Below are 26,204 nucleotides of genomic sequence, written 5' to 3' on the forward strand. Positions count from 1 at the left end.
ATTTATATATTTAATCATGAGTTTGTATTCAAAAGCAAAGAAATATTAGACTACAATGTTCTATAAATAGATAATATAATAAAAATTAATACATGAAAAGATCTGTATGTAATATTAATTCACATGGAATTTCTTTAATTCTTTTTTATTTTTTACATATACTGTATAAAATATTTATCAGTTTATATTTCATAAAAAAAAAATTTTATGTACAATTAATTATTTTAAATTATTCTATAAGAGATTGATCCTTAACTAGATGTACGAAAGTTAAAGCTGTTAATAGAGACCATCCTATTTGTTCTTTTTCTTCTGCAATTTTTTCCATATATTTTTTTTTTATTTTATTATATATTTGTATCTGTTTTAAATTTTCATCTGTTTCATTTGTTTTATTTAATATTTTCTCCAAAATATAATTTGCTGCAATTGTTTCATTACCAACTCTAAGTTTAAAGAATCGTGCTGTCGATCGAGGTTTTAATATGTATAAATTATTTGAGAATTTTGATGAATTATTTTCTTCTGAAAATTTTTATTTATACAAATTTTATTAAATGTACTATTTTATTAAAATATTTTTCATGTTTGCAACATTATATAATACTGTAAACATACCTTGACATAACAATAATTTAAGACAACTTGCAACACCAATGATTATTTGAAATTGATAACATAACATTTTTGATGCATCAATTTCTTCCATTACAAAAGAAATGGAACTATTATTAGATATAGGTAATTCTTGTACAAAAGATGATGTCTATATCATAAAACAATAATTGTTAAATAAAATATTTATCTTGAACTTGAAATATTAAATTTAAAATATTTACCGAACTAATTATATCATAAGTAGTAATTTTTGAGGTTTTATTCCTCCAAACAAGACAATCCCAATTTAGTATCTTAAAATTAGAATTTAATAATGTCCAACTTATTGCATTAGGTCCCACATGTATTCCTAATATCATTTGTGGCATCTGAAACAATTTAGTTTTTTATTGATAATACTATTATATATTGTTAAAAATAATATAAATATATATATATGAATATTTTTTTATACTTTTATTCCACTGATATTGGGTGTTACAGTAAATTTGTTGATTTTTTTTGGGGGTATTTTTTCATGGTTGAGTATTGAATTATAAAATTCATTCAAAATATTTTCATTTATATTAGTCTTTATTAATAAATCATTTAATGATTTATAAGGTCCATTTTCAATATAGGATGATATTATTGTTTCAGCAAATGTTGGGTGAATATATCTATATATTAAATAAAATAATATAGATAATAAAATAAATGGAATTAATAAATTCTACAAGACTATACTAATTTATATGATAATATTTATTATATACTTACTTTGTTAAGTCTTTTAAATTATTATTATTTATTATTTTTAAAATTTTATTTTCATATTTTATAGAATTTTGTAAATTATTTTTGAATATTTTTTGAACATTTATTGTTGAATTAAAACATTTTTGTAATAAAATAATTTGTAAATTCTGTAATAATAAATCATAATGTATTTTTTTCAAATATTCTAAATAATATATAAACATGTATCTTAAAAAAAAAAGAATCTAACCTATAATAAAACTGATTATTTATTTATATATTTATGTGAAAAAAATATTTGACAAACTTTATTATTGTATAATACCTTTTTTATTTTAAATGTATATAATTTACATAATGTTTTTAACATTATTATTTAATTTTTATATTTGTATATACAATTATATATCAATATTAGTACTTTTACGAAATATAGAATTTCAATTAAAAATATTTCCTTAAAAATTAATATTTTGCCATTATATATTATATTTATTGATATAATACAGAAAAAATATTAAAATTATTGAAGATTAAATATTAATAGATATTAATATAATTATTAAAAATATTTTATATTTTTCTTATTTCTTATTTCAATAAATATCTATGTTTATCTATGTTATAAATGTTTGTAAAATTATTCGTTGACAAATATATTATATGTCAATTTAATAATTATTTATTATTAAACAATTATAAATATTATTTCTAATTTCGAACATATTTTATTTCACTTGTACATATATATATGTATATATATTCAAATTATTTACAAAAAAATTTAAACCGTATTTTTATATAATTTTAATGAAATATGTATTATAAGATATTTTATTTGTTCATTGTCATATTATTTTAATATTTATTTTTAATTAATTATAAATTTTTCTTTTAATTCATCATAATTAAATTAATAATTGAATTAACTAAATAAGTTATTTTCAATTTTTTAAATTATTTTTAAAAATATATAATGGTGAGTTTTAATTAAAATATTATATAAACACTTGTGTTATTTGTATTCATATTACTAATCTTATATCTTACATATCTATGATTAACGTTGAAATTCAAAATGTTTGATTTTAAAGTAAATACTTTGAATATTAAAACTTTCAATATTTTAATATAATTCGTATTTTAATAATTTTTTAATAAAAAAGTATAATTTGTTTGATCAAAATGTCGAGTTATTCTATAGGACGTAGATCATCTACGAATCCTGTAAGAATATCTCTACTTGATAGAGAAGATAAAAGTTTGACAAGAACAGAATCTAGAAGAACACAAACATTAAAACCAAAAAATTCTATTTCTTCAGTTGAAAATTCTCATATTCCAAGACCTCGAATTCGAGCTTCTTCTTGTGATAGAATAAATATCAAAGGCTCATTATTAAAAGCAACAGGTAAAAATTTGATATAATTATTTTCTATTTAGAATATTATAAACATTTTAAATGTAAAATGTTTATTATTGTAGATAAAACTTTATTTGTAGGTAAAACTTCATTTTGTCATGTACCAACAACTCCAAATACACCAAATATTGGCAAATCTTCCAGTCATCATACATTTGGAAGTTCAAATAAAATTCATGCAGGACTTCCTACAGGTCGTAGATCTTTATCAGCTGATCGTGCTAGCAATATTGGTGCAAAAGGCTCTAGAAAGGATACAAGGCCTTTAACAGACAAGACATATCAGGCTTATATGCTTAATAAAATTGATAATTTTCTTTCCATAAATCATTGTTCTTCGATGGTTAATACTAATAACAGCTTTAAACCAGTTACTTTGAAAATGTTTGTTGAAGTTTCTGCATATTTATTAAAAATATTAGATATTAAACAAATTCTTACAATTTCCAATTATGTGGAAGAATTGCCAAAAATTGCAAAAAAACTGCATTATCCAGGAATAATTAACAAATCTTGGTTAAAAACTGCTAATGCTATGCATTCCTGGCCAAATGTTTTAGGTTGGATATGCTGGTTAGTAGAAATTTGTGAAATAAGAAAGATAGCTCTTGAGAAGTATAATTTAAATAATCTATCATTTATGGGAAATGAACAGGAAGCTAAAATTAATAAAAATGCTTTTTTTTCAATGTTGAATTTTTATAATGCCTGGAATGATGAGAAACTTGATGAGGAAGCATCAATGGTAGAAAAATATTTACAAGAAGTAGAAGAACAACAAGGTATAAGTGAAGAAAATTTGAATAATGCACGTTTTGAATTAGAAAAAGAAATGCTTAAACAGCAGGAAGCTGAAGAAAATTTAAATAAAATAAACGAAGAAGTTAAACATCTACAGGAAGTATTCTTATCTTTGCAAAATGATGAAACAAAGCAATTGAGTGATATCAATGCAAAAGAGGAATATATAAAAACAATTAATTTTGAAACAGATCAATTAAATGCTGAATGCAATATATTGAGTGAACAAATTTGTTTACAAAAAAAACAGCATGATGAATTACTTTCTACAATTAAACAACAACCAATGTCCAAAATAGATAGGGATAAAATTTTAGAAAAATGTACAGAAATTCAAAATTACATACATCAATTTGATGAACACTTAAAAGAAATACAGAAAGAATTATATACAATGGATATTAAATTGGCATTTAATAATAATGAAATAACTAAATCAGTACTAACATATAATAATGAAATATTTATGCATTTTAGTGGTAATATAGATATAAATTTAGAAGAATTAAAGATGCCAGAAAAAGGTATATTGAAACCTGAAATTATGGAAATATTAAAAGTTAAAGCTAATTTAATGAATGATTTGAAAGAATTATTGAAATCAGAAATTATTGAAAAAGAACGCTTATCAGAAACAAATTTTAACGAATTAGAAAATCTACAGGAGAAAATGAAAATTTTAGAAGATGAAAATAGTGACATTATTAACAAAATTAAAGAAAAAAAAAGTCTTATAAATAAAATTAAAACTGATGCAAAACACGAAGAAACAAAATTAAGAGAACAAATAAAGAAATTGCAAAATGAAATTAAGGAAATTCAAGATTCAATGCCAAATACACAAGAACTTGCTGCAGAATTAGAAGAAACAGGGGATAAACTAGATGCAGTTCAGAGAAGGAAAGCATATATAGAAGAATCTGCTAAGCTATTTTTTGATAAATTTTATGAGACATTAGGAGAGCATAGAAATGAAGTTTATAATATATTAATAAAACTTAATAATAAGTAAAATAATATATGATAATTTTTATATAAGATTGCAATATTTTAAATGTAATTTTCACATAAAAATTTAATCTATATACTATTACAATAAATTTTTTAATTGTATATATATATATATATATGTATTCAAAATATTTAAATTATATATAATATGTAATTTAAATGAGTTATTATATTACTATCCTATATTATTAAAATTAAATTTAAAATTAAATTTTTTTATCTTGATTAAATTTATATAATTGATAATTCTATATATTTAATTTAAATTTTTTAAAATATACTATATATATAGTATAACAATTGGAAAGAATGGAAAATTATAAAAATAATAGAATTTAGATTTCTTTGAATTGCAATGCGGAAACCGGAAATTCGAATTATTTCGAAATATGCATCTGTATGATTTAAATCATTTTTATACGATAAGTTAAAAAAAAACTGCAATTTCAAATCTGAAGTTGACTTACATATTACATATGAAGTATAAAATATTTATTGAATTATATAATAAATACTTTTTATTAAAATTAAAGGAAAGAAAGTATATTAGATATTTTTATTACATCTTCTACATGATACTGGAATATAATGATTGTTCAAAATTATTTAATTATACAAGATGATATATATATTGTAAATACCAGGATAAATATGTTGGTAAATATTATAATAAATTATAATAAGCTTTTCAATATATAATAGAAATAAATTTACTAAAATATTAGGTTAGATGAATTTTGTCCATATTGATTGGAAACCAGTTGTCAGGTTTTAATATTTATTTAACATAAAAAACATATTTTTTTTATTATTTTAGCATAATGAGCAACAAAATAAACGCTGCTAGTAAAAGTATTGCTATATCTAATAAAAATATATTGGAAAATAACCATTATTTGGTAATTTATAATTCAAGTATTTTTATGGTTATATATTTTTTTGTGATATAAATTTTAATTATATAATATAAATCTATAGCCTCCTTCTGGACTCTCTTCAGAAGGTCTTTGTGATTGTAATAAACAAATTGAAATAATTGTGAAAGCTAAAGGTCTTAAACGTAAATCAACAATGGTTATGAGCAATCCAACTAGTCATAAAAGTATAGAAGAAAAAAAAAGACCTGGTAATAGTGGTGATGTCCACCAAAGCTGGGGTAAAGCTTTAATAGAACAAAATAAAGCAGTTATAAAACAAGGTTTGCAACAATTTCAGACAAAAACAACAGGTTCAAAATCATTAAAACATAGTAGTGAAACTAAAGAAATTAAGAAACATTCCTTAAATCATCAAAAACCAAATGTTAGTATTAGTTTTTATATTTCTTTAAATTATTTAATATGTTAATTTAATCATATTTTATTTTACAGCATAAACATTTAGATGAATTGCCTATTAAACAATCAGCTTCTCAAAAAAGGATAGAAGAACATATAAAATCTATACCACGAACTGCAAATCCTTCAAGTACATCAATTCCAAGTACTGTGGAATCTATTATAGTTTATGATAAAGGTGTGCAATGTGATGGAATACTTGATTATTTTGATGATAGATTTGGTGTTTTTAATCCAGTTCGTACATTACATTTTTTAATAAAGGAATTAGAACATTTAGTTAAAGATGATAAAGCTAATAAGATTCTTACTAATATGGAACAAGCATTATTAAGAATATCAATGGAACCTGATAAACTACCTATGGTATGTTTATTAAAAATGATAAAAAAAATAATACTAAAAATTTAATGTACTAAAATAATTATTTGCAGCAGGAGTTAGAAACCAAATCAGAAACGACTAGACAAATGAGTTTAATGTGTGATGCATTACAAAATGAAAGAGATTCTTTAGTGAGGTATGTTTCTTTATTAAAAATATATAATAATATATATATATAATAATAATAAAAATATTTTATAATTCATAATAATAACATAATAATTCATAATAATTCGTAATAATTTCATTCTATATTTATTCAATTTATTTTAAATTAGACAAAATCAGGAAATATGTTCTTTATTGCACGAAAATCGTGAAAAGCAGTTAGATCTTGAAAAAACTGTAAAAACATTAAAACAAGAATTAGAAGAAACTGTTAAAATTAGAGATAAAACGATAATTGAATTAAAAGAAAAGATTAAAAATTATGAATTTTCGCAAAAAATTATATCAGACTTAAGAACAAATCTTGCTGAACAAAAGGAACTTTTAAGTCAAAGATATCTAGAAGTACAATGTATAACTCTTGAAAAAGACAAATTTTCAGCTCTATCATTATATAAAGATTCTTTATTAAATGATCTTCGTAATCAAATCAAGTTAGTTGAATCATCATTTATTATTATATTAATTTTTTTTTTTATTTAATTATATAACAATTAAATTTTTATTTTATTATCTTTATCTTTTAGGGAATTGCAAAATTGTATTGCTGATCAATTATGTAATTTAAAAGATAGTTATATTCAAGAAGAATGTCCAAATCCACAAATTTCATTAGTACATGGAGGTCGTGTATGTTCATCACCTACTTCTACTTCTTCACGTGATTCAAATATACGTACCTCTTGGCATGATATATCCGATATTTCTTTATCCACGGATCACAATCCGTCTAAAATTAAAAATGTACAAGATTTATTTCATATATCAGATAAAATTCCAGCTTTTTTAGAAATCCAAGGCGAGACTTCAGAAAATAAACGAACTAAGAATATTAAGGAAGCTTCAACCAAAGATTCCGCAAATTTAGACTTCATTAGTTTACCTGCTGGAGAATCTTCACTTACACTTTTACCTTCTTATAAAGATCTTGGCTGCACAGAGATCAGTAAATCTGGTAAATTCAATATATAAATATAATACACATATATCATAATACACTAATAATTTAATACTTTTCTTTTTAGTTAATAAAGGGGATGGTGATGTAATAACATTTAGTAATAAAAAAAATGATAATTTAGATAATTTTAAAAGTACTAATAAAATATCATCATTGGAACATTTAAATTATTCTCTTCAAAAAAAAGAAACTGATATAAAAGAATCAAGTAGAATTAAAAAATCTTTAGAATCAAATAAAGAAGAAAGTTCTGAAAAAAAATCTATTGTGAATGAAGATAATGCTAATATTTTAAAAGATAATTTGACCCATAATTTAATAAGCTCTACTATAACAGAACAATTTCAAAATATATTCCAAGATATAAGAATTCAAAGTAGAATGCCTGTTAAGGTACCCAGTCCACCAAGGAATTATCCTAATCCTGAATGGAGTGATAGTACTTTACCCAGTATCAGTACTGTTTCAGGGATATAAATGTGATATAAATTTTTCTCTCATTGACATTTTAAGCTTATATTAAATCTTTTGTAAAAGAATCTTATTGTGCAGTCATATTTTTTATCAAAATAGAAATGATTTTAAAAGATTTAAAAATTAAATTATATTTTTATAATTTCAACATGATATAATAGTATATTTTTAAATAATAATTTATAAAAAATATAGAAAATATATATTATATCAATTATATTGATTTCTAATTCAAAGTGTATTTTTTTTCTAATATATGTATATATTCATGTATAAATTTCATTTGTAAATTTAAAATTTGTACAAATTAATATATTATCTATGAAAAAAAAAAAGAAAAAAGATAATTTTTAGATACAAATGTTATTACAAGTTTATAGAGAAAGCCTCTAATGTTTGTATGTAATTTAAAAGTTACATGCATTATATAAATTAAAAAACTCTTATAGGGTAACGGAAACATTAATATCAAAGTATATAATATATTTTGATATTGTTTTTAATTTTGTATTGTGAGGCAAAATAAAAATATGTTTCGTATTAAGTTAATTTAATGAACAATTTTAATAAATAAAATAAGAAATTGACTTGTAATAAATAATACGTGTGTTATTTTTTGTATTTCTACTTTGCTTAATATTAAAAATAATTACAAGGTCACAATATAAATATGACATGAAAAACCAGGTGTATATATATATATATTTTTTATCACATATGTATATATACAAGTAAAGTATAATACTTATATTTTGTAAGTCTTAATAGGATTAAAAGGGAACATTTTAGTACACGTAAAACATTCATCAATTTTGCACAAAGACGCTTGAAATACATATACATGTTTCCCATTAAGCGTGTATATGTGTACTCTCTCTTTACGAAAAATTCGATCTTTTTTTTTGTTATGATTATTTTTTTTCTAGGGACTGAAAAACGTTCATTTGCTAACAACTATCGTAATACGAACACAGTCCTAACATTCGATGCGTGTAAAATAAGTAATATTATTTTCGAGACGAAAAAGACTGTCTTCGCATTTGAACAACTTCGATGAAGATTGTGATAAAATGTGAAATATTAAAAATGTTTATTTCTACGCGTTAAATATTACGAGGGAACTTTCCTCGATTAAATTTTAAAAACGGAATTTTATCTTATTTTTGTTACTTACTTTTGTTACTTATTATACTTAAAATTATGAAAAATTTGAGATTTTATTTGTATTTTCGCGTTATTTTGCGTCCTCGAAGAAAATTCCTTCATACTCACGCAGTATTGAAAGATTAAAGTTCCCTTGTTGGATACGTATACTTTCACGTACAGGTCAGTACGGTTCTTCTTACGGCAAAAACATAAATTATTTTTTAATTTTCCTCAATAATTTCCGTAATCAATATTAGAAAAAATATTTTTAACTTATAATATAAAAATTCTTATCCTAAGAAGAATATAGAAATCGAAAATTGATATCCGTAACTCTCGAATGAAACTTATGCGAGAATTCGAAACACTATTCGATATCTCGATAGTTTTTACAATGAGAGGAAAGTGCATAGATAAAACGAATCCATCATAATTGCCGTAATTTGAAAAATTTTCATCGACGTACATAAATATTTGAAGTTCGTATATATCTTATTATTTGTCGTATGAAATTACCAATATCTCGGTAATAATCTACGATACATCACGAATCACATGTTTCGTTATTTTTACGTATTGATATCGTAATGACTCTGAGGTATTACGTACATTTGTAATTTAAGAAAATCGGCATTCTTTGAACGCATATATATTTTCAAATCTTATTCGATATTCTAAACGAAATTATCATTAATTCCACTTTGTAATCGATAATCTCTAGAAGAGATTATGGAATTAAATACACCGATTACTAATTAAAGAAGCATTATAATAATTTTAAAGAAAAAAAAAAGTAGAAAACCGTTTGAATTTAGCGCCTTTTTAATTGGCAATCGGTGATATTATGTTGAAGGTTGTCATACATGCTGTTTATATTAGTTTCAAACAATCGGATTCAATAATTGGTATAATATTTTGAAATAATATATTTTTAAATTTTTAGTTGGCAACGTTGGAAAATGCGTTAAAGTCAAACTTCATATGAAAATGTATTAAATCGTATAAAATGGAGTTGTATTATTGCAATGAAAAAAATCGTGATTAAAAGTGACAAATGCACAAACATTAAGTGTATGAAGAATAGTGTATTATTTCTTTTTGTAAATGTGAAGTTTATAAATGAAGAAACAAATGAAAAAACATTGAAGGAACTATACTGCTAACCAGATTTCGAGCACGTTTCGATTCGACCTGTAAACATCAAAAGGTAAGTAATGAGAAAATTATTTAACAGTTGAATTGATTGCAATTAACAGCACATTGAAAACCTTCACATATTACATATATGTATTTGTATCTGTGTGAGATGTTTGGTGTGTATGTGTATGTATATATAATAATATATAGCTATCTTAAATACATATGTACATTCTTCTTTTTTTACGAAGTTAATAAATTAATGTATGAGATTCTTTTCTTTTTTTGATAGATTCTTGCTATTTTTATTTTTATTGAAAATTAAATGAAATGATTATGGAAGCTGTTAAAATCAAAATATCGTGCAATAGATAGGGCACAAGATGACACTAGTGTCTGGACAAACTGTTTTGAGACCGCTTTATTTGAATTTCTTTCATCATTTTAATTAAATAAAAAATTCATTAAATGATATTTTTTTTCTTTTCTTTTTTTTTTACGATCAAACAAATAAATGACTGCAAAATGTTTATCGAAATATTGCGCATAGTGAAGATCACATAAATATCTTTATGTATACTTTGGCATATACACGTGCATGTATTCTGCACGTGTGTATGCTATGTACATGTGAAACGTTGACGTTATACAATAATATCACTAGCGTAGACTGTCGTATCGTTTATAATTGCATATATTACAATAGACAATCGAGTTAAGTAGAAATCGTAAATCTTGTGAGTCGATTAAAATGAATTCTTATTCGACTTTGTCTCAATTAATCCTATTTAAATAGTCTCAACTATGAATATGCTCGAATATAGCTCAGATATCGGAAGTGATAGTGGGTTGTTGTAAAAATAAAAATTTAACATTTGTCATCTTGAGGTTGCATATGGAAGGACATGTTTTATTGTTTATTGTACGTTATATACTGCTTTGTTCGGTGTAAAAATATAAAGCATTTCGATTACAGACTTCGTATGTATGGGCGTTGCCATTGTTACCGAGTAATCGGCAGTTATTACGATAATCTCTTTCTCGTATTTTTCTTGATGCTAGTTTGTACCAATTATAAAAAAACAAAAGAAAAAAGAAAAAAGAAAAATTGAAAAAAATAAAGAACATATAACATAAAGAAAATTTGAAAAGTAAAAAATAATGTATCTTATTTTCACTTAACCTTCAAATCAAAGTTTAAAATGGTGGAAATTTTAGAAATATTATTCATTAGACACTATAAGAAACTAGCATTTCAAATAGTGTTACTGATATTCTTTTAATTCTTTTAATCTTTAATTTAAAGGTTTAATTCATCTCTCTTATTAATATATATATTTCATCTTTTATAAATCATTCGTCGAAAAAATTATAGATCTACGACATTAAAACGAATGAAATAAATTTCAATTAAGATAACTTATATGAATATAGTTATAAATATATAAATAAAGCTATAATCAGTTAAAAAGGATAATGATAGAAAAAAAAAAATGAAAATGAATTATTAATCACGAAATAGTAAACGAAGGATACGTGTATCAGTGCAATCCAGCTTCAAGAAACAGTCTCTAGCTCTCTCGTTCACTTAACAATGGCCCAGGCTATGGAGTTAATAATTGCTTTTACGTGGCAATGATAACAATATGCTTGTATAACAAATGTACTTAGAAACGGTTTCACTTGTGCTATTACTGCTCTCTGGCGATAAAAATCAGACATCATTGTTCAACTGCTGGCTCGTAACAAGGGCTTTGAGGGGGAGAGTTTGTTCTGCTCTTTGCTGCGAGTTTAAACACTATACACTTCCTTGATTGTGCGCCTAAAACATGGCGTACGGATCCGTGAACAACGTGGACCGGTCACGGTCCGTCAGGCGCGCAACAAGACACGCATTCATCAACTATATTCACTATTCTTTTCTTTTTTTCTCATCGTTTTTTCTCTTTTTTTTTTCTTATTTCATTTTGTCTTTTTATTTTTTAATCCGAAAAATGTTCGTGTCTCTTGTATTGTAAAATTAACGAACCTGTGGTCCTGTATATATATATATATATATATTACATATATATATATACTACATATATATATACTACATATATATATGTATATACACTGTGATTCCCATCTTTTTTTTTTTGTTTCTTTAAAGTGCTTTTTTTTTATGTTTTTACGTATACCACGAAAGATCCGCGCAATATAGTATCGTGATTAACATCGACGCATATAAATAAAATTTTCTATTTTTTTACCAAATATTATTTTTTTTCTCATTAGATTTGGTCTCAATATTGTGTATTGTTCTTTTTTGTTTTAGTTTTCTATATATTTAATTTCGAGAAAAATTTCTTATAAATTGTTTAAATTAAATGAGATATTATAATAAAATAATAAAATAGAAAAATTTTTTATCATTTGATCATTAAAAATTAATAAAAAAGAAAAAAAGATATGAATTCAATAAATCATAAAATTTAAGATCAAAGATTATGTATTTCAAGGTTATAATAGAGCTGAACAAATTGAATTTTTTTGAAAATATTCCATACCTTGAAATACCCTGTTTTATACATAATATATGCACTTGTATTAATTCGTTTTTTTTATACAGAGAAATGGACACGTTATAAATTTCATAAAAATTTTTCCCTCTTCATTTTCTCTCTTTCGTATCTCGATCGATGTATCCCAATACTTTATTGCTTTACAGCGCGTATAATATTTATAGAAATATTTTTTTTTCGTGCATTCTATAACTCGATTAAATCGTATCGAAAATCGTATCGTGAAGACTCAGCCGCGACCCACAGACTCAAGATCCAAGAATCGATGAAAGCTCAAGAAATAACGAGGAAAGAAAGTGAAAAAAGTCGTCGTGCGTTTAAAAGTCTCGCGGAATGGACGGCCAAACGAAAATTAGCATTGTATCTATTCATGTATGAAATATGAATACGTTCGGAAATAAGCGTATCCTAGTACACCGTAATAAATAGCAAAATTTCTATCTCTAATATCAGACAATAAAAATCGTCGCTAATCTTCGTTTCAGCAATCCACCCTTAACGATAATCAGTCGATGTATCTTTTCCGCTTTTCTTCTCTCTCTCTCTCTCTCTCTCTCTCTCTCTCTCTCTCTCTCTCTCTCTCTCTCTCTCTCTCTCTCTCTTTCTCTCCATTTAAAATGCGCACTCGCCCGTTCGTTTCTTTTTCTTTTTTTTTTTTTTTCATTTTGTTTTTCCTTACTGTACTAGTATTACAATAACATTTTGATTAAATGACACGTATCGTAACGCGTGCAATCTCACGAGGGAAACCGTCTTAATTATCGAAAAAAGATGATGAACATTGTTTGCCGCGTGGAAAAGTTGAACAATCCTCGTTCAAGACAGATTTCAGGCCAGCACAGAAACAGCTCTCAGTTTTATTGTATATATACTATATAGTTTTGATTTGTATTTGGTATAGGCTGATGCAAAAATGAGGAGCGCTCAAAAACGAGGGAGAGATCGTAATAAAGTAATAATCAGTCATTTAAAGCTTTATATTATATTATATCTGTTAACTCTGATTATCTATTTAATGTATGTATAATTAAATATGGTTGTATCTCTCAGGTTCCATGTATTTAACATTAACCGATCTCTTCCTTCGTTTTTGAGGATGTGATATAATTCGGGATTCCGAGTTGTCGTTTTCTTTTTTTTTTTTTTTTTGGATCAGCCAGTGAAAAAATCGAACGTTGCTGTTCTCAAGCGAAGCCTCTTAATATTGTTGGTCGTTTAAGAGAGTAATATTGAATGATTTGCATAAAAATGATTATTTCGTATGAGCGTCGTGCCAATGACGGCTTGGCCGACGATTGGTCACTCTGTATATCTGTATGTATACTTGTATCGATATAATTCAACGTATCAAAAATATGCTGAGAATCTTTGAAATCAGGTGTGGTAATTAGTTACGCGGCGGTTAGCCGGAGCAACGGTTATTCTAATGAAAAATGGAAGCGTGTCTGTGCAACGAAACCGTTTCCGTCTCGCTCGAAAATCTTCTCTTCTTTCTCGGGATTGTCACTTTCTCGCGTTTGTCTTATCGATACATTGTTGGAACGAGTTTGAAAACAGTCATTAAAATTGTAGATATTATTCAGATTCTCTCTATCTCTCCGTCGCTCTTTCATTCTACCATTCTTCCTTCCCCATTTATTCTCTTCTCTCTTTCTATAAGTCACACTGAATTACGTATTCTTCGGTAGAGCGTGGAAGATGCTTGCAAAGTTCGGAGCACCTGCGCGAATATTATATCCTATGTACAACGCTAGCAATCGCTGTGTGTAACAAAACTTGAACAAAAAAGCGTTCACCACGTCATCCTATCTCTCTCATTATTTTTTTTTTTTCTTTTTATTTTCGTTCACGTTTCAATTGTGTTTCGCTACAGCGACCCTTATATAGTAATACGTATATTTGATTTAATGTCTTTGTTTCTCCCTTTTCCTTTTTTTTTTTTTATTTCTTTTCATCTCCTTCTTCTTCCTTTCGTTTTATTTTCTTTCCTTTTCGTTTTTCATTCGTTTTTTATTCATTTTTTTTTGTTTTTACACGCGTGCATTCTCATTGTAACATCGACAACGTTTTTTTATTCGCCTTATAAAAATTGGACCTGGTTCCCTTTTTATCTGCTATACAATTCGCTACAATTTTGGGCGGGTCACAGAATTTTCGAAGGATCTTTTCACGATTTCCTTCATTTCCCGCCGTAAGATCCCATTGCACGCATGTACAACTCTACGTATTAATCGACCAAATGATTTATTGACGCTTTTTCTGCAATTCGTACCAATCACAATGTTCTCCTATCCTATATATGGTCAACAGAACAACTTTCGAAACGGATTTAAGACAAGACGAATGCAACCCTCGACCGGTAAAGCGAGATCGATTCAACGGTTGATGAATGCTTATAGACTTTAACCTAACTATCCTGTTCTCTTGCGTTGTAGTGCACTATAATAACTGCAAGGTCTTGTTGCCGATAACCGATAAATTTCTTTCTAATCGCTTACCGGCAATCCAATATTTTTTTTTTTCCTTTTTTATTATTATTATTTTTTTTTCTTTTCCTTTCAACAGACGAGACGAAATTGCAGGCAGACAATCAGTTTGCGAATCATCCTACGATACGATCTTATCGGTCGAGGGTCGGTAGAATATTTTTTTTTCTTTTTCTTAAAAAATTCGCGACTTCGTGTCTAGCTTACGGACGAGAAAACAATTTACGGCTAAGAGAATTAACAATCGTCATTCATTAGCGTTCACGAGCCCGTTTTATACGAGAACCCTTCCCCTCTCCCCCCTTCTTTCTTCGTTTTCTCCCCCTCCCTCCTCTCTCTCTCTCTTTCTCTTTCTCTGTGTCAACGAAGAATCAATGGAAACGAACAAACGTTGCGGTCCTTTCTTCTCGTATAAAATCCTTATAAAAAACATATCGGTATAAAACGGGCTTTGGTTTCATTAAAATTCTATCCACACTTATAATACGTGTCCGCGTTCCACCCTTTGCGAGCATTTTTTGTGGTATTCTCTGTTTTTTTTTTCTTTTTTTCTTTTTTCTTTCTTTTTCTTCCATTAACTATTCCGCATTCACGCAATTATCGTACCCCTTATCAGACTTATATTCGCATCGCGATTTGTAACCGATTTGTAACGCGCGATGCACACTAATATCGAAAAATTATTGTGATTCTCCCTAATCGTGTCTTCGTCCGACACGACACTCGTATGCCTCCTCCCTCGAAAGGAAAAATCGAATGAGAGAATGAGAATGAAGTGTCATTCAGAGTCGTCACACTCTTCATCGAACGATGGAAAAATGATTGAATCTCATCAATCTTATCGCGCTCTCTCCCTCTCTCTCTCTCTATATATATATATACACACACACACACACACCATATTACTGATAATCTTACCGAAGAAAAAGGAAAAAAGAAGGAAAAGAAAGGAAAAAGGAATTTGGTCCTGGAAGGATTAACTATCCACCTCGTTAAAAGTTCCAAGAATCGTGAGCTGGACTTTCGTCGTCCATTTCCAAAAATTTCGACCCCTCCCCCCTATTCTTCAAACACATCGGTACAATTGTACCATGGAGCTCGTTTTTCCCTTTCTCCGTGTGTACGTGTTCATTCCACGTTACCTCCATTTAGATACGCGCGTTTCGAGCGTCGAGTTTGAGGTCCCGCGCGGCACAGAGCTACCGGCGCGGGGCACAAAAACGGTCGGACTCCGATTCGAAGGTCGGCAGGCGTTTCATTGGCAGGTAACCGGCGTGCAAGGTAAAAAACAGCTCTCGTGCATAAACAGTTTGACAGTCTGGGAGAGAACGAGGTTGGCCGGGTATCGTGGTCCTGCGAAAACAAAGCGTATCGATCACCGTACGACCCGTATTGACTCCTCTCTCCCCTCCCCCTCTCCCCTCGCACGAGCCCCGGCGGCTAATGATCCGTCAAGGACGCGTCTAATCCGCTCGGATCGCACGTGGTATCGGGATGGCCGAAGTAAATCACCACTTCTATTGGAAAGATCGGGTCTTTGGACCCGAGAGAATGGAAAAAGGAACGGTAAGAAATTGGGCTCGAATTCGGAATTTTTACGAGGGGGACGAGGGGGACGAGGGTGGAGCATTCCCTCGGGAATGATCGCGAGCGAAGGGAAGAGGAGGATGAGGAAGGATACGATGGATTTCAATGAAACATTGGAAGAGATAACGGAACATAACAAATCATTCGACCGTTTAACATTTGCGGTTTGTTTTCGAACGCGATTAACCTGTTGCCGCGCACACGTTGTTATCGTTACGCGAAACGGCTCGATGTAAACATCGATAGATTTAGTCAAACGACCGAACGAAGCCGGCGAATATTACGCCGCAGTTAGTAACAAGTTGGAGAGCAAGAAGACAAGTCGCGTTCTCTCTGCTTCTACCCTTTGCATACGAACCGTGTTGTGCGAATATATTGTCCCTTATATATAGGGGTGGCTCTGTTACAATGGAATTATTCACGAGAGTTGATTACCCGCGTGACGAGGATTCACTCACACCAAGGATTATTTCGATCGAGGATTATTTCGACCAAGGATCCGCGTTACGATAATTCGATTGACCGAATTGAATTTTTTAAATAAGAGAGAAGAGGGAAATATCGTTTCAAATATTCGAATATTATTTATCGATGGGAAAAGTGTAACACAACAGCCGAGGTTGATCAGATTCGTTTGAATAACCAAGAGAATCCCGCAGGCGCGGATGTGTTCAATGACGCTTTCTAATTGAGCAAGACTTAGAAAGGCTGTGCGTGTATCATAGATACACGAATACCAGTATGATGTCCCCGTGTGTGACGGGGGCCTGCTCAACCCGTTTGAATTTCGTGCCGCGTTAATTTATGCAATTGGAACGATCGCGTTTCCAAACAAACAAAACCGAATCGCGGCGGCTTGAACCTCGAATTAAGGCTAACTCCTTCGAGCGTCGAGACTAGCGCGCCACTTTCGAAACGCAAATCCGATGTGAATTTCCCCGTCCTCGAGATAGTAGGGATTGTAGGTAGTTGTGTTGCGTCGAAGAGAGTCGAAAAAAAAACCACGGGAGAAGTGGAGTGAGCATAACACGACGCAAAAAAAGAAAAAAGAAGAAAGAAAGAAGAAGAAAAAAAAGAAGGAATTCGGAGTATATCGCGCGGGAGGGTGATACGCGTGGATTTCGTGGTCGTTTGCTTGTTTAGATTTCTCCGTTATGCGTTGCATAATCCCATGGTCGAGGTCTGGTCGAGCAACAACAAGAAAGGGAAAAGAAAGGAAAGAAAGAAAGAAAGGAAGAAAGGAAGAACGAGGCGGATGGGGGCGAGGGACAAGAAAGAAAAACAAAGTTCGAACAGGAAGTGGCTCGCGTAAAAAGAAAAGCCCCGGTAGCTCGTCCGTGGCGAGCAAGCGAGTGGAGTGGAGTAGTAGGCCAAGTGGAAGTTCCTCTGTGAGTTGTGCTCCTCTCTTCCGAACAGAAGGAGGGAGATGGAGCGAGCGAGAGAAGGATGGCCACCTTTTATTTCGTTCGAGAGAGTAACTGTCAGCCGGTATTTCGCGTGGAGGCAAAATAAAGTATAAAGGGTGTTCGCTGCGTCGTATATACGCGCATGCTAGTATGGACCAACTTCTTCGCTCTCTCTCTTTCTCTCTCTCTCTCAGGATCGTCTCGACCGTGCTTCACCCTTTCATTCTCTTTCTTCGTCCCCTTTCCTTCTACGCGTACCACGTGTTCTTCTTTCTGTCTCTCTCTCTCTCTATATATATATTCCAATCCGCGATTCCATCTCCGTTTCTCCCTTCGCGTCTGCTCTCACGCTCTTCGTCGAATCTTCGTCTCCTTTCGCGTTCCCGTCCGCTCTCCCGTTGCCTCTTCCTTTTTTTTTTTCTCCATCGTACACTCTCCCGCTCCTTTAGCCTTGCAGACGCTTCTGGCAGACGAGGCGCGTTTTGTTCTCAACTTCCTTAATTTCATCTTCCGGGGATTTCCGAAATTTTCCCTCCCCGTGTCTATTTTTATTTTCATCGAATCGCTCTCGTCGATTTATCCTCCACCTCTCGACGATGGATCTCGATACAATTTGATTCGTCAATGAAAGAATCGAAGAAGGAACGAGAAGACGAATCCGACCTCCCTTTTCGCGAACTGTGCGTTATTTATTTTTCCTAGCTCGTGCTACCAACCGATCACTGTAATTAAGCCTCGGTCCGGCTTGTAAGCCACGGCTGGCTGTATCCCAGCAGCATCCATCCCGATGATGAACGATCACCTCGAGATCACGGGACATTAGGGCCGACCCCCGTGTACAGCGTAGAGGACGCGTTTAAAACGATCCGGGATCGAAAAAGCAAACGAATGCGGGCCAGAGACGCGATAATAACCGGCTTGGTGGCGCACGCTTGGATCGGAGAGGCCGGCATACTCGCGAGCACGTTTCGCGGCCTGATGCACGATCGTATCTGTCGTATCTACCGCGGGCTGCCAAGAAACCCGTGCAGTTTCCGAGCGATAATCACGCGAAATGACAGGGATCGCCATCGAGTCCGCGAAAGCGAAAAAACCGTTCCTCCTCGAGCGTGATCGCGTTCGACCCAGTTGCCCAGTCTATTATAATTGAGCGCAACCCCTTCCGAAAAAAAATGGCGAGCAAACGGGATGAGAGAATGATAAAACGAACGAAGAAGGAATTTTTTAACGTGAATGATATAATCGCTTCATCGAGTCATCTTGGCCGACTTATTAAAACCATAGTATATACGGTGTTTAATTTATCTCGTTAAATCTTGCTGAAAAAAATATTCGGGGATCGTTGTCTCTAAAAATGACGCGGCTCTCTCTCTCTCGTTGGGATCTCAAGGCGACTCGTAAACCGATTAACACCTCCGCCCGTTGATGCACCGTTGTGGCTCAGCGTGGCGGTAGATGCAATCAGCGCATCGGAATGTTTTTTCTCCACGGCTTCGTCCGGGCGGAGATCGTACCCGGCCGTGGTTCTGCGACGCTGCGTCGAAAAGGAATTTTATTCACGCGGGCCAGAAGCGGGTATACGTGCACACCGCGAGGTTTCTCGTTACTCTCCTGAGGGCCGGCCGCTCGTACGACGGCCGTCGCGACGATCGTCGTGGCAAGTTCACGAACCTTGAACCCTTCTTTAAGCCCGTCGACTCGTTTCGAGAGGCCCGCGTGACTGGCGATCTGCGGATGATTAGCTTTCCGTCGTGCCCGGCCACTTCTCTCGCATGCCTTTGTCTTTAAACCTCGTTTAGATTCCTCCGTTATTTTTATCGCTCTTAATAACCCCCCCGATCGAATTGCTCCAATTTTGGCCACTCCTCGTATATCCACGCGATCGATTCTTTTTTTCACAGTGTTTGATGTTCCCGTGTGCACGCACACTCATAAAGGTTGAGTCGCAGGGTTGAAGCTCTCCCTGATGAGTCACGGGAGTCGCGGGAAAACGGAGATCACCGGTCTCGGTTGTGCATGATCGATCTCCATCTCTCCCCGCCGTGATCGTCCGCCAGACAGGAGGAAGAAGCCAGACGGGAGAGAGAAAGAAAGAAAGGGAAGCGACGTGACCGCGAAAACACGAATAGCATAGGAATGTCACGAAAACAATGTCGGCCACCTGACCCGCGCCCTACCACCCGACGAACCACGGTGTACGCCAGGGATCTCTTTCTCTCTCTCTCTCTCTTCTCCCCTTCGCGAGTTCCCTCTGCCTTCCACGCGATCTCTCTCTCTTTCTCTCTCTCTCTTTCCGTCCACCGACGTCGATTACAAGTTTTCTCGGCCGGCCGAACGGCAACGTCACGAGTCGCCAGACCCCCGACGAGACTGCGAGATTGAGAAACGCTGCCGAAGAACGAGACGGGCCGACTCAAGGCCGCACCATGGTCCCACTCCCCCGCCAACCAAGAGTCCGAGTCAAGGGCGTTCCCCCACCAGTTGGCCAGTTATGAGTCTGGGGGAGACCCAGCAAGAGTTCTCTCCTCTCTTTCTCTCTCTCTCCCTCTTTCTCCCTCTGTCGTCTCTCCATCTGTCGATCCTTCCTCTCGCTCCCTTGCAAACGGGCCCCGTTCGTCTCTTTCCCTCTCTTTCTCCGTCTCTTCGCCGATGGATCTCGTCCCTCCTCGCGATTATCGACTCTCTCTCCGGTGTGCCGTGTTTATCGTGTGATTCTTTTTTTTCCTCCGATGCTCACTCCGCTCCACCGTTTTCAGCTTCGTTTCTGTTTCTTCGCAATGGAAACGGGATGGTAGTCTCTCTCTCTCTCTCTCTCTCTCTCTCTGTTCCTCTGTGCACCCCTTTTTGTTGTTCCTCTCGCGGTTCTCGCGCCTCCTCCCTCTTCCTCCCGGTTCGTTAATCGTTCTCTCCGTTGCACCCGGGCTGATTCGTATATTTATCACGCACTTCTCTCCTCGTTACTCCTTCTTGGAAGAGAGGCTCCTTGTTCGGTCCATGCGTTGGCCATCTTTCACTCTTCTACGTCCCCCGATTCGTTCCTTCTCCTCCTCTTTCTTCTTCTTCTTCTTCTTTTCCTTCTCCTCTTCCTCTACACCATTGCTGTTGCTGCTGTTTCACGGATGATTCTCTCTATATTCGTCGTCGTCGGTCTCCCACATGAACCGTAAACGCACGAGCTTCGCGAATCTTTCTTTTTTCTCTTTCCGCGCCGTTTTTCGACTCCGTTCCCAAGACTCGGCGAGTTTCACTCGCGGTGTTCGCGCCATCAAAGATCTGCATCTCGTTATCGGCACTCTCGTTCCTGTGGATTTAACGCAAACCTCCCGAACCTTCCCTGCTCCGATCTTGGAGATCGAATTCGAAGCGATTGTCTCATCGTGACGATCATCGATCCATCGAGGATCGAAGGAAAAAGAGGGGGGTGGGGGATAAAGTGCACCGATTGTCGATATAGTATTGCGAGAGAGAGTCGGCTCCGAGGCTGGATTCTTCTCTCTTCCCCGGCCAACATTCTTCATCCGCGTGGAGTCCCGACGGGTTTTCGGGCATGCATGACGATCCATCATTCTTCGCGCTGTATACCAATGTACGCCTCCCGCCCTCCCTTTCTCGTCCTTCGATACACGCTTTGCACCAGCAAAGCCCAGCACCAGCCTCTTCGCGAGTCTTCTCGAAAACCACGGATTAAACTCACGGATACGCATGGGTGTGACCAATCTTCCCTCTCCTTCTCGAACATCGTTCGTGACTCTTTACTCTCCTCGAGGATAATCAAACATACGCGCGTTATTTCCAATCTTTTCCTTTTTCTTCTCTCTTCTTTTTATATCGTATAATTTATTCTTCTTATTTATTATTCTCTCTCTCTCTCTATTTCTTTCCTTCTTTCTTTTCTTCTCCTTTTGTTCGAGAAAGCGTTGAAAATACTGGACCTACTGGCATAGGTAAAATGACTTTTCATCGGCGGTGTCGCGGTAAACGGTGGACTTCTTTTTTCGAAGCGAGCAGCAATCGTTGGATGGAACCGGTTCCCCTTATACGACAAGAATAAATCATATATCGATTAGAGAACAGGGATTGGAGATGGTTTTTTCGAAGTCGAGGGAAAAAAACGCGATTTCCCCGTCGTCGAAAATTCGTTATCCGGTGCGTTAATTAAATTCCCCCACTCCTGTGGAGGGAGCGTTGATCGGGATGATCTATATGTGCGGATCGGTCGATTAACGCGATAAATATCGATCGTTTAATTAAAATCGTATCGATTGCGGCGTAATACTCGGTATCAAAATTCGGATCGGTGAAACGGAGCTGCGTGGCATGCGATGTAATCGTCGAGGGGGACGGGCCAGCAATGAAATCCGAGCGAAACATCGGTAAAGACCCGTAATTATCGGTTGCACACTCACTCACATACACACACACACGCATACACACACACGTGATATACTTTCCTTTCTTTCGTTTCTTCCATTTCCTTTCTTCCTCCTCTCTTTTTCTCCTTTCTTTTTTTTTCTTTTTTTGATATCTTTTCCTTTTTTTCCTTTTTTTTAAATCTCTTTTCGTGAATTTCGCTGCACTCATTCTTGCATCACCTTGCCGGCCGGCCACGCTCGGGCCCCGGCGAGCAGGACTCCATTCAAGGACACAATATTCAGAAACCGAAAGTGCGATCACGCGAAAATCTAACGTCTCGCCGAACCGGTCTAACCGGATTCGGTGTGCGGCTGGTTAAGATGGTACGGCGATCGGTGAGCCGCGTAAACTCGTTCCTCGTCATTTTTGGCAATAACAACATTAACGCATCGGGCCTGCCCAACTTGCAACTCGCTACCAACTCGTAACCTCTTATCGTTGGACGATTTTAATATCCCCCCTCTCTCCCTCCTCCTATTTCGATGGGGGATCAAAAATCGACACCATACCCGTCGTGATCGTCGTCCCGTAAATCGTCTCTTGAAAAATCTTATCCGTTCGCTTAAACTTCTCACTCCCCTCCTCCTCTCCCTTCCTCTTAACCCCTTATCTTTATTAATTCACCATTCCTATCGGAAACGATCGGACGAAACGAGACGAGTCCAGAACGATCCCAACCATCCTCGTAACTTAACCATCATCCCCTTTCTCTCTCCCCCTCCTCTCTCCCCGTTCAAATAATCCCTGCCTCTTTCTTCCCCTTTTTACGAGAGAGAACTCTCCTGCTGACCGACAAATCCGCCACAATTTCTTCGTAACAGGTGTTCGCCACACATATATATACATAGAGAGAGAGAGAGAAAGAGAGAGAGAGACGCAAAGAGGGAACGCTCGTTTCGCGGAAGGAAAACGGGGAAGGCCGAGGAGAAGAGAAGGAGCAATTCGCATCGGCCCATCGGCCTCTTAATCCCCGAGACATTTCGGTCCCTGCCTTGTCCGTCAGCGGCCGGCCGGGTATTCCACGGCCGTTTCAATTTTCGCCCCTTTCTCGCCCGCGTATCACAGAATCGCGGCGCAGACTTGGCGCAGACGGCAGTAGTCTCGCTTTTGTAGCCGTGCGCCCGGTCGTGAAGTTGGAAAGTCAAGTGCAGTCGCGCACCTCCTCGCAGACGGCAGAGTTTCTCAAACTCGTTATGTGCCGGGGCCCGGCGTTGCGCGGATCGCTCGAACTTTTCGATCGATCGCCACTCGGTATTCCGACTCCCCTTTGTTGCACTCCTCCTCCTAGCCTTGTTTCTTCGCCAGTCATTCGATGGTCATCGATCGAATTTCGTCGGCGAAGTTTTTCCCTCCGCCTCTACCCCCTCCCCCTTTCCTCCTCCCCCTCCTTTCGAAACGTTCCTGCGCGAATTTTAACTCGCGGCTCCGCACTTCGAGGAATTTCGAGGCAAGCTTTTTCTTTTTTTTTTTTTTGTCCCCCTCTCCCCTTCTTTTTCTTTTCCTTTCTTTTTTTTCTTTTCAATGGGATAGAGAATTTCTCGTGCTCGACGAAGGATTCGAACGTGTGCAGATGATATCGAATCGGAAACGTGGAACGAGTCCTCTTTGTATGATATTTCGTCAGATTAGAAGGGATAATTAATTATTATTCAAGCATTTTGGATAGATTAGCTCTAACGTAAAGTTAATCTTTTTTTTGCTTGATGGAGATGTATGGAGCTTATATTCGTGGGGCAGAAAGATTCTTGGGTATATAAAAATGCCGATTGAAGTTTATTTATTAAATTATAAGCGATTAAAGACCGCGTAAAGACGAAGCGAGATCTATCCTGCACGATGATCTTGTCGCTCTATTTCCGTCTCGTTTCATCTTTAACGCGCAAACTTGAATTGCTTGTAATTTAATAGATCGAGGTCTTATCTGACATTTTTTTTTAGATGTAGATCTTTATCGATCCTTTCCAAAGGATCCATCATTCGTGCTCCACGAATATTATTAAACTAGATATTTAAAAGTTGAATTTTTTTCATCATTTTTCTGCAAAAGTGAAAGATCCAACTTTCTAGTCGTTCTAGATAACCGAGCGAAAATAAATCGTGCAATTATTTTTTTTTTTAAAACTCGAAGATCAATTTCCACGAAGAGGGAATGCGCATCCATCCCCATCATCGGAATCATTATCGGAAACATCCAGCCTCGATTTCAATTTTTCCAATAACGAATTTCGAACCCGGCCAACTTTTCATCGCTGGAAGACAAGACGCGTCAACGTTCCTCCAAGGATCGTTTTTCCAATCGGAGAACCGCTGCATCCCGCTCGGTCCCGATGAAAGCAAATGGCTTCTGAGCCCGCATGGATGCCCACGAGATTTTAATGTACGATTCCGCGTAATGGAGTTTAGCGTCTTCTTTCGCGTCCACGTGTACTCACGGCCCCGGTATTAGCTTTAGCGTGGCGCGCGTGTGTGTGCGCAAATAATCCAAATCAAGAGACGGCCACGTTCTGACAAGTGGCCGTTCTGACGTGGCCGTGCAAAACTGGTTGCACCAGCGATGGAACTGTTGTGCGCCTCGCCTCGTCCCAACCTGGATTTACGACGTGCCGAATTTATTATTCCACGTCGCGTGAATTCGATACGTTCGAATCGCCGATTAGTCTCGATCATTTCTCCATCCTATTAATTATCCCGATGCACAACAATTTCCTCCACTTCGACACAGACCGGAAAACCGCCATCTCGCTTCGGATTCATATCCGACGGGTATCTCTTTATCGCGCGCCGCATCGTCGTCGTTTTTTTCAAATGCGAATTCTTGATGGAGATGTTAATAAATTCCTCGGGAAGAGGAGGCGAAGAGAGATTGCAACGAGTGTTTGATGTGTCTGGTGTACGAAAGAGCGTAAGAAAAACACAACGATGCGAGCTGAAAGGAAACACAGGCTGAAAAAACAAAGAAAGTGAGCGCGAGATTCCGTTCGACGCTCATGTCCATCGAGATTTCGTTGTGTCGTGGTTGTTTTTTTTCTTTTTTTCTTTTTGGAAAAAATAATTTCACGAGGGACGAAAGAGGGAGAGTTTCTCCGGTTTCCTCCCAGCCGACGAACCAATCAACCAATCAAAGAGTGGGAATTCTCTCCGAGAATCTACGATAGGTGCAAGCTACGAGTCTTGAAAGAATTATTAACAAAGACTCTCTCTTTCTCTCTCTCGCGATTTTATTTTTCAAACTTTCATCGCGCGTAGAAATAAAAGGAAAAAAGGAAAGAGGAGAGAAGAGAAGAGGAGGGGAAGGATCGGTGAAAATGGAGGAAACGATGAAAAACAGAACACACACGGTCGGTGTACACTCCGAAGCCCGATTCACGCTCGTTGGTCGGGCGTTCGATTAATTACGAGTCGAATGGCGTGCGATGCATCATCGGGCCTGGTAGAGGATTAGAACGGCGGGGGAATGGAACCGACAGGGCGGGGACAGAGAAGAAGTAGTACGAAGAAGGAGATACGAGCGAAGAAAGAGAGAGAGAGAGAGAGAGAGGAGAATCGAATC

The 26,204-nt window shown here is 34.6% G+C and overlaps 3 protein-coding genes across 4 annotated transcripts in view; 2 read left to right on the forward strand and 1 right to left on the reverse strand.

Annotated features, from left to right (window-relative positions):
• Positions 1–109: 109 nt before the first annotated feature.
• Positions 110–2,366, reverse strand: LOC107992434 (uncharacterized). 2 transcript variants are annotated; one of them, XM_062080052.1, is made up of 6 exons: positions 1,682–2,366; positions 1,378–1,523; positions 1,073–1,277; positions 840–986; positions 619–766; positions 110–525 (listed from the first exon to the last, which is right to left on the reverse strand). In XM_062080052.1, the coding sequence occupies exons 1-6, from the start codon at positions 1,724–1,726 to the stop codon at positions 230–232; spliced, it is 987 nt and encodes a 328-aa protein (XP_061936036.1). In that variant the 5' UTR covers positions 1,727–2,366; the 3' UTR covers positions 110–229. The 2 variants fall into 2 exon arrangements, with proteins under 2 accessions (XP_061936036.1, XP_016903775.2); XM_017048286.3 differs by lacking the exon at positions 1,682–2,366 and having other exon boundaries at positions 1,378–1,600.
• Positions 2,346–8,513, forward strand: LOC107992426 (repetitive organellar protein). Its single transcript, XM_017048275.3, has 9 exons — positions 2,346–2,767; positions 2,842–4,586; positions 5,398–5,490; positions 5,570–5,893; positions 5,962–6,294; positions 6,363–6,448; positions 6,591–6,914; positions 7,008–7,435; positions 7,506–8,513. The coding sequence occupies exons 1-9, from the start codon at positions 2,542–2,544 to the stop codon at positions 7,916–7,918; spliced, it is 3,972 nt and encodes a 1,323-aa protein (XP_016903764.2). The 5' UTR covers positions 2,346–2,541; the 3' UTR covers positions 7,919–8,513.
• A 125-nt stretch (positions 8,514–8,638) lies between these two features.
• Positions 8,639–26,204, forward strand: part of LOC107992436 (MATH and LRR domain-containing protein PFE0570w) — a 129,547-nt gene continuing 111,981 nt past the window's right edge. The window contains exon 1 of the mRNA XM_062080036.1: positions 8,639–10,268. The gene's annotated coding sequence lies outside the window, so the exon portion shown is untranslated. The remainder of the gene's footprint in view (positions 10,269–26,204) is intronic.

This window comes from Apis cerana, linkage group LG10 (genome assembly GCF_029169275.1).
Source record: "Apis cerana isolate GH-2021 linkage group LG10, AcerK_1.0, whole genome shotgun sequence".
NCBI lineage: Eukaryota > Metazoa > Arthropoda > Insecta > Hymenoptera > Apidae > Apis > Apis cerana.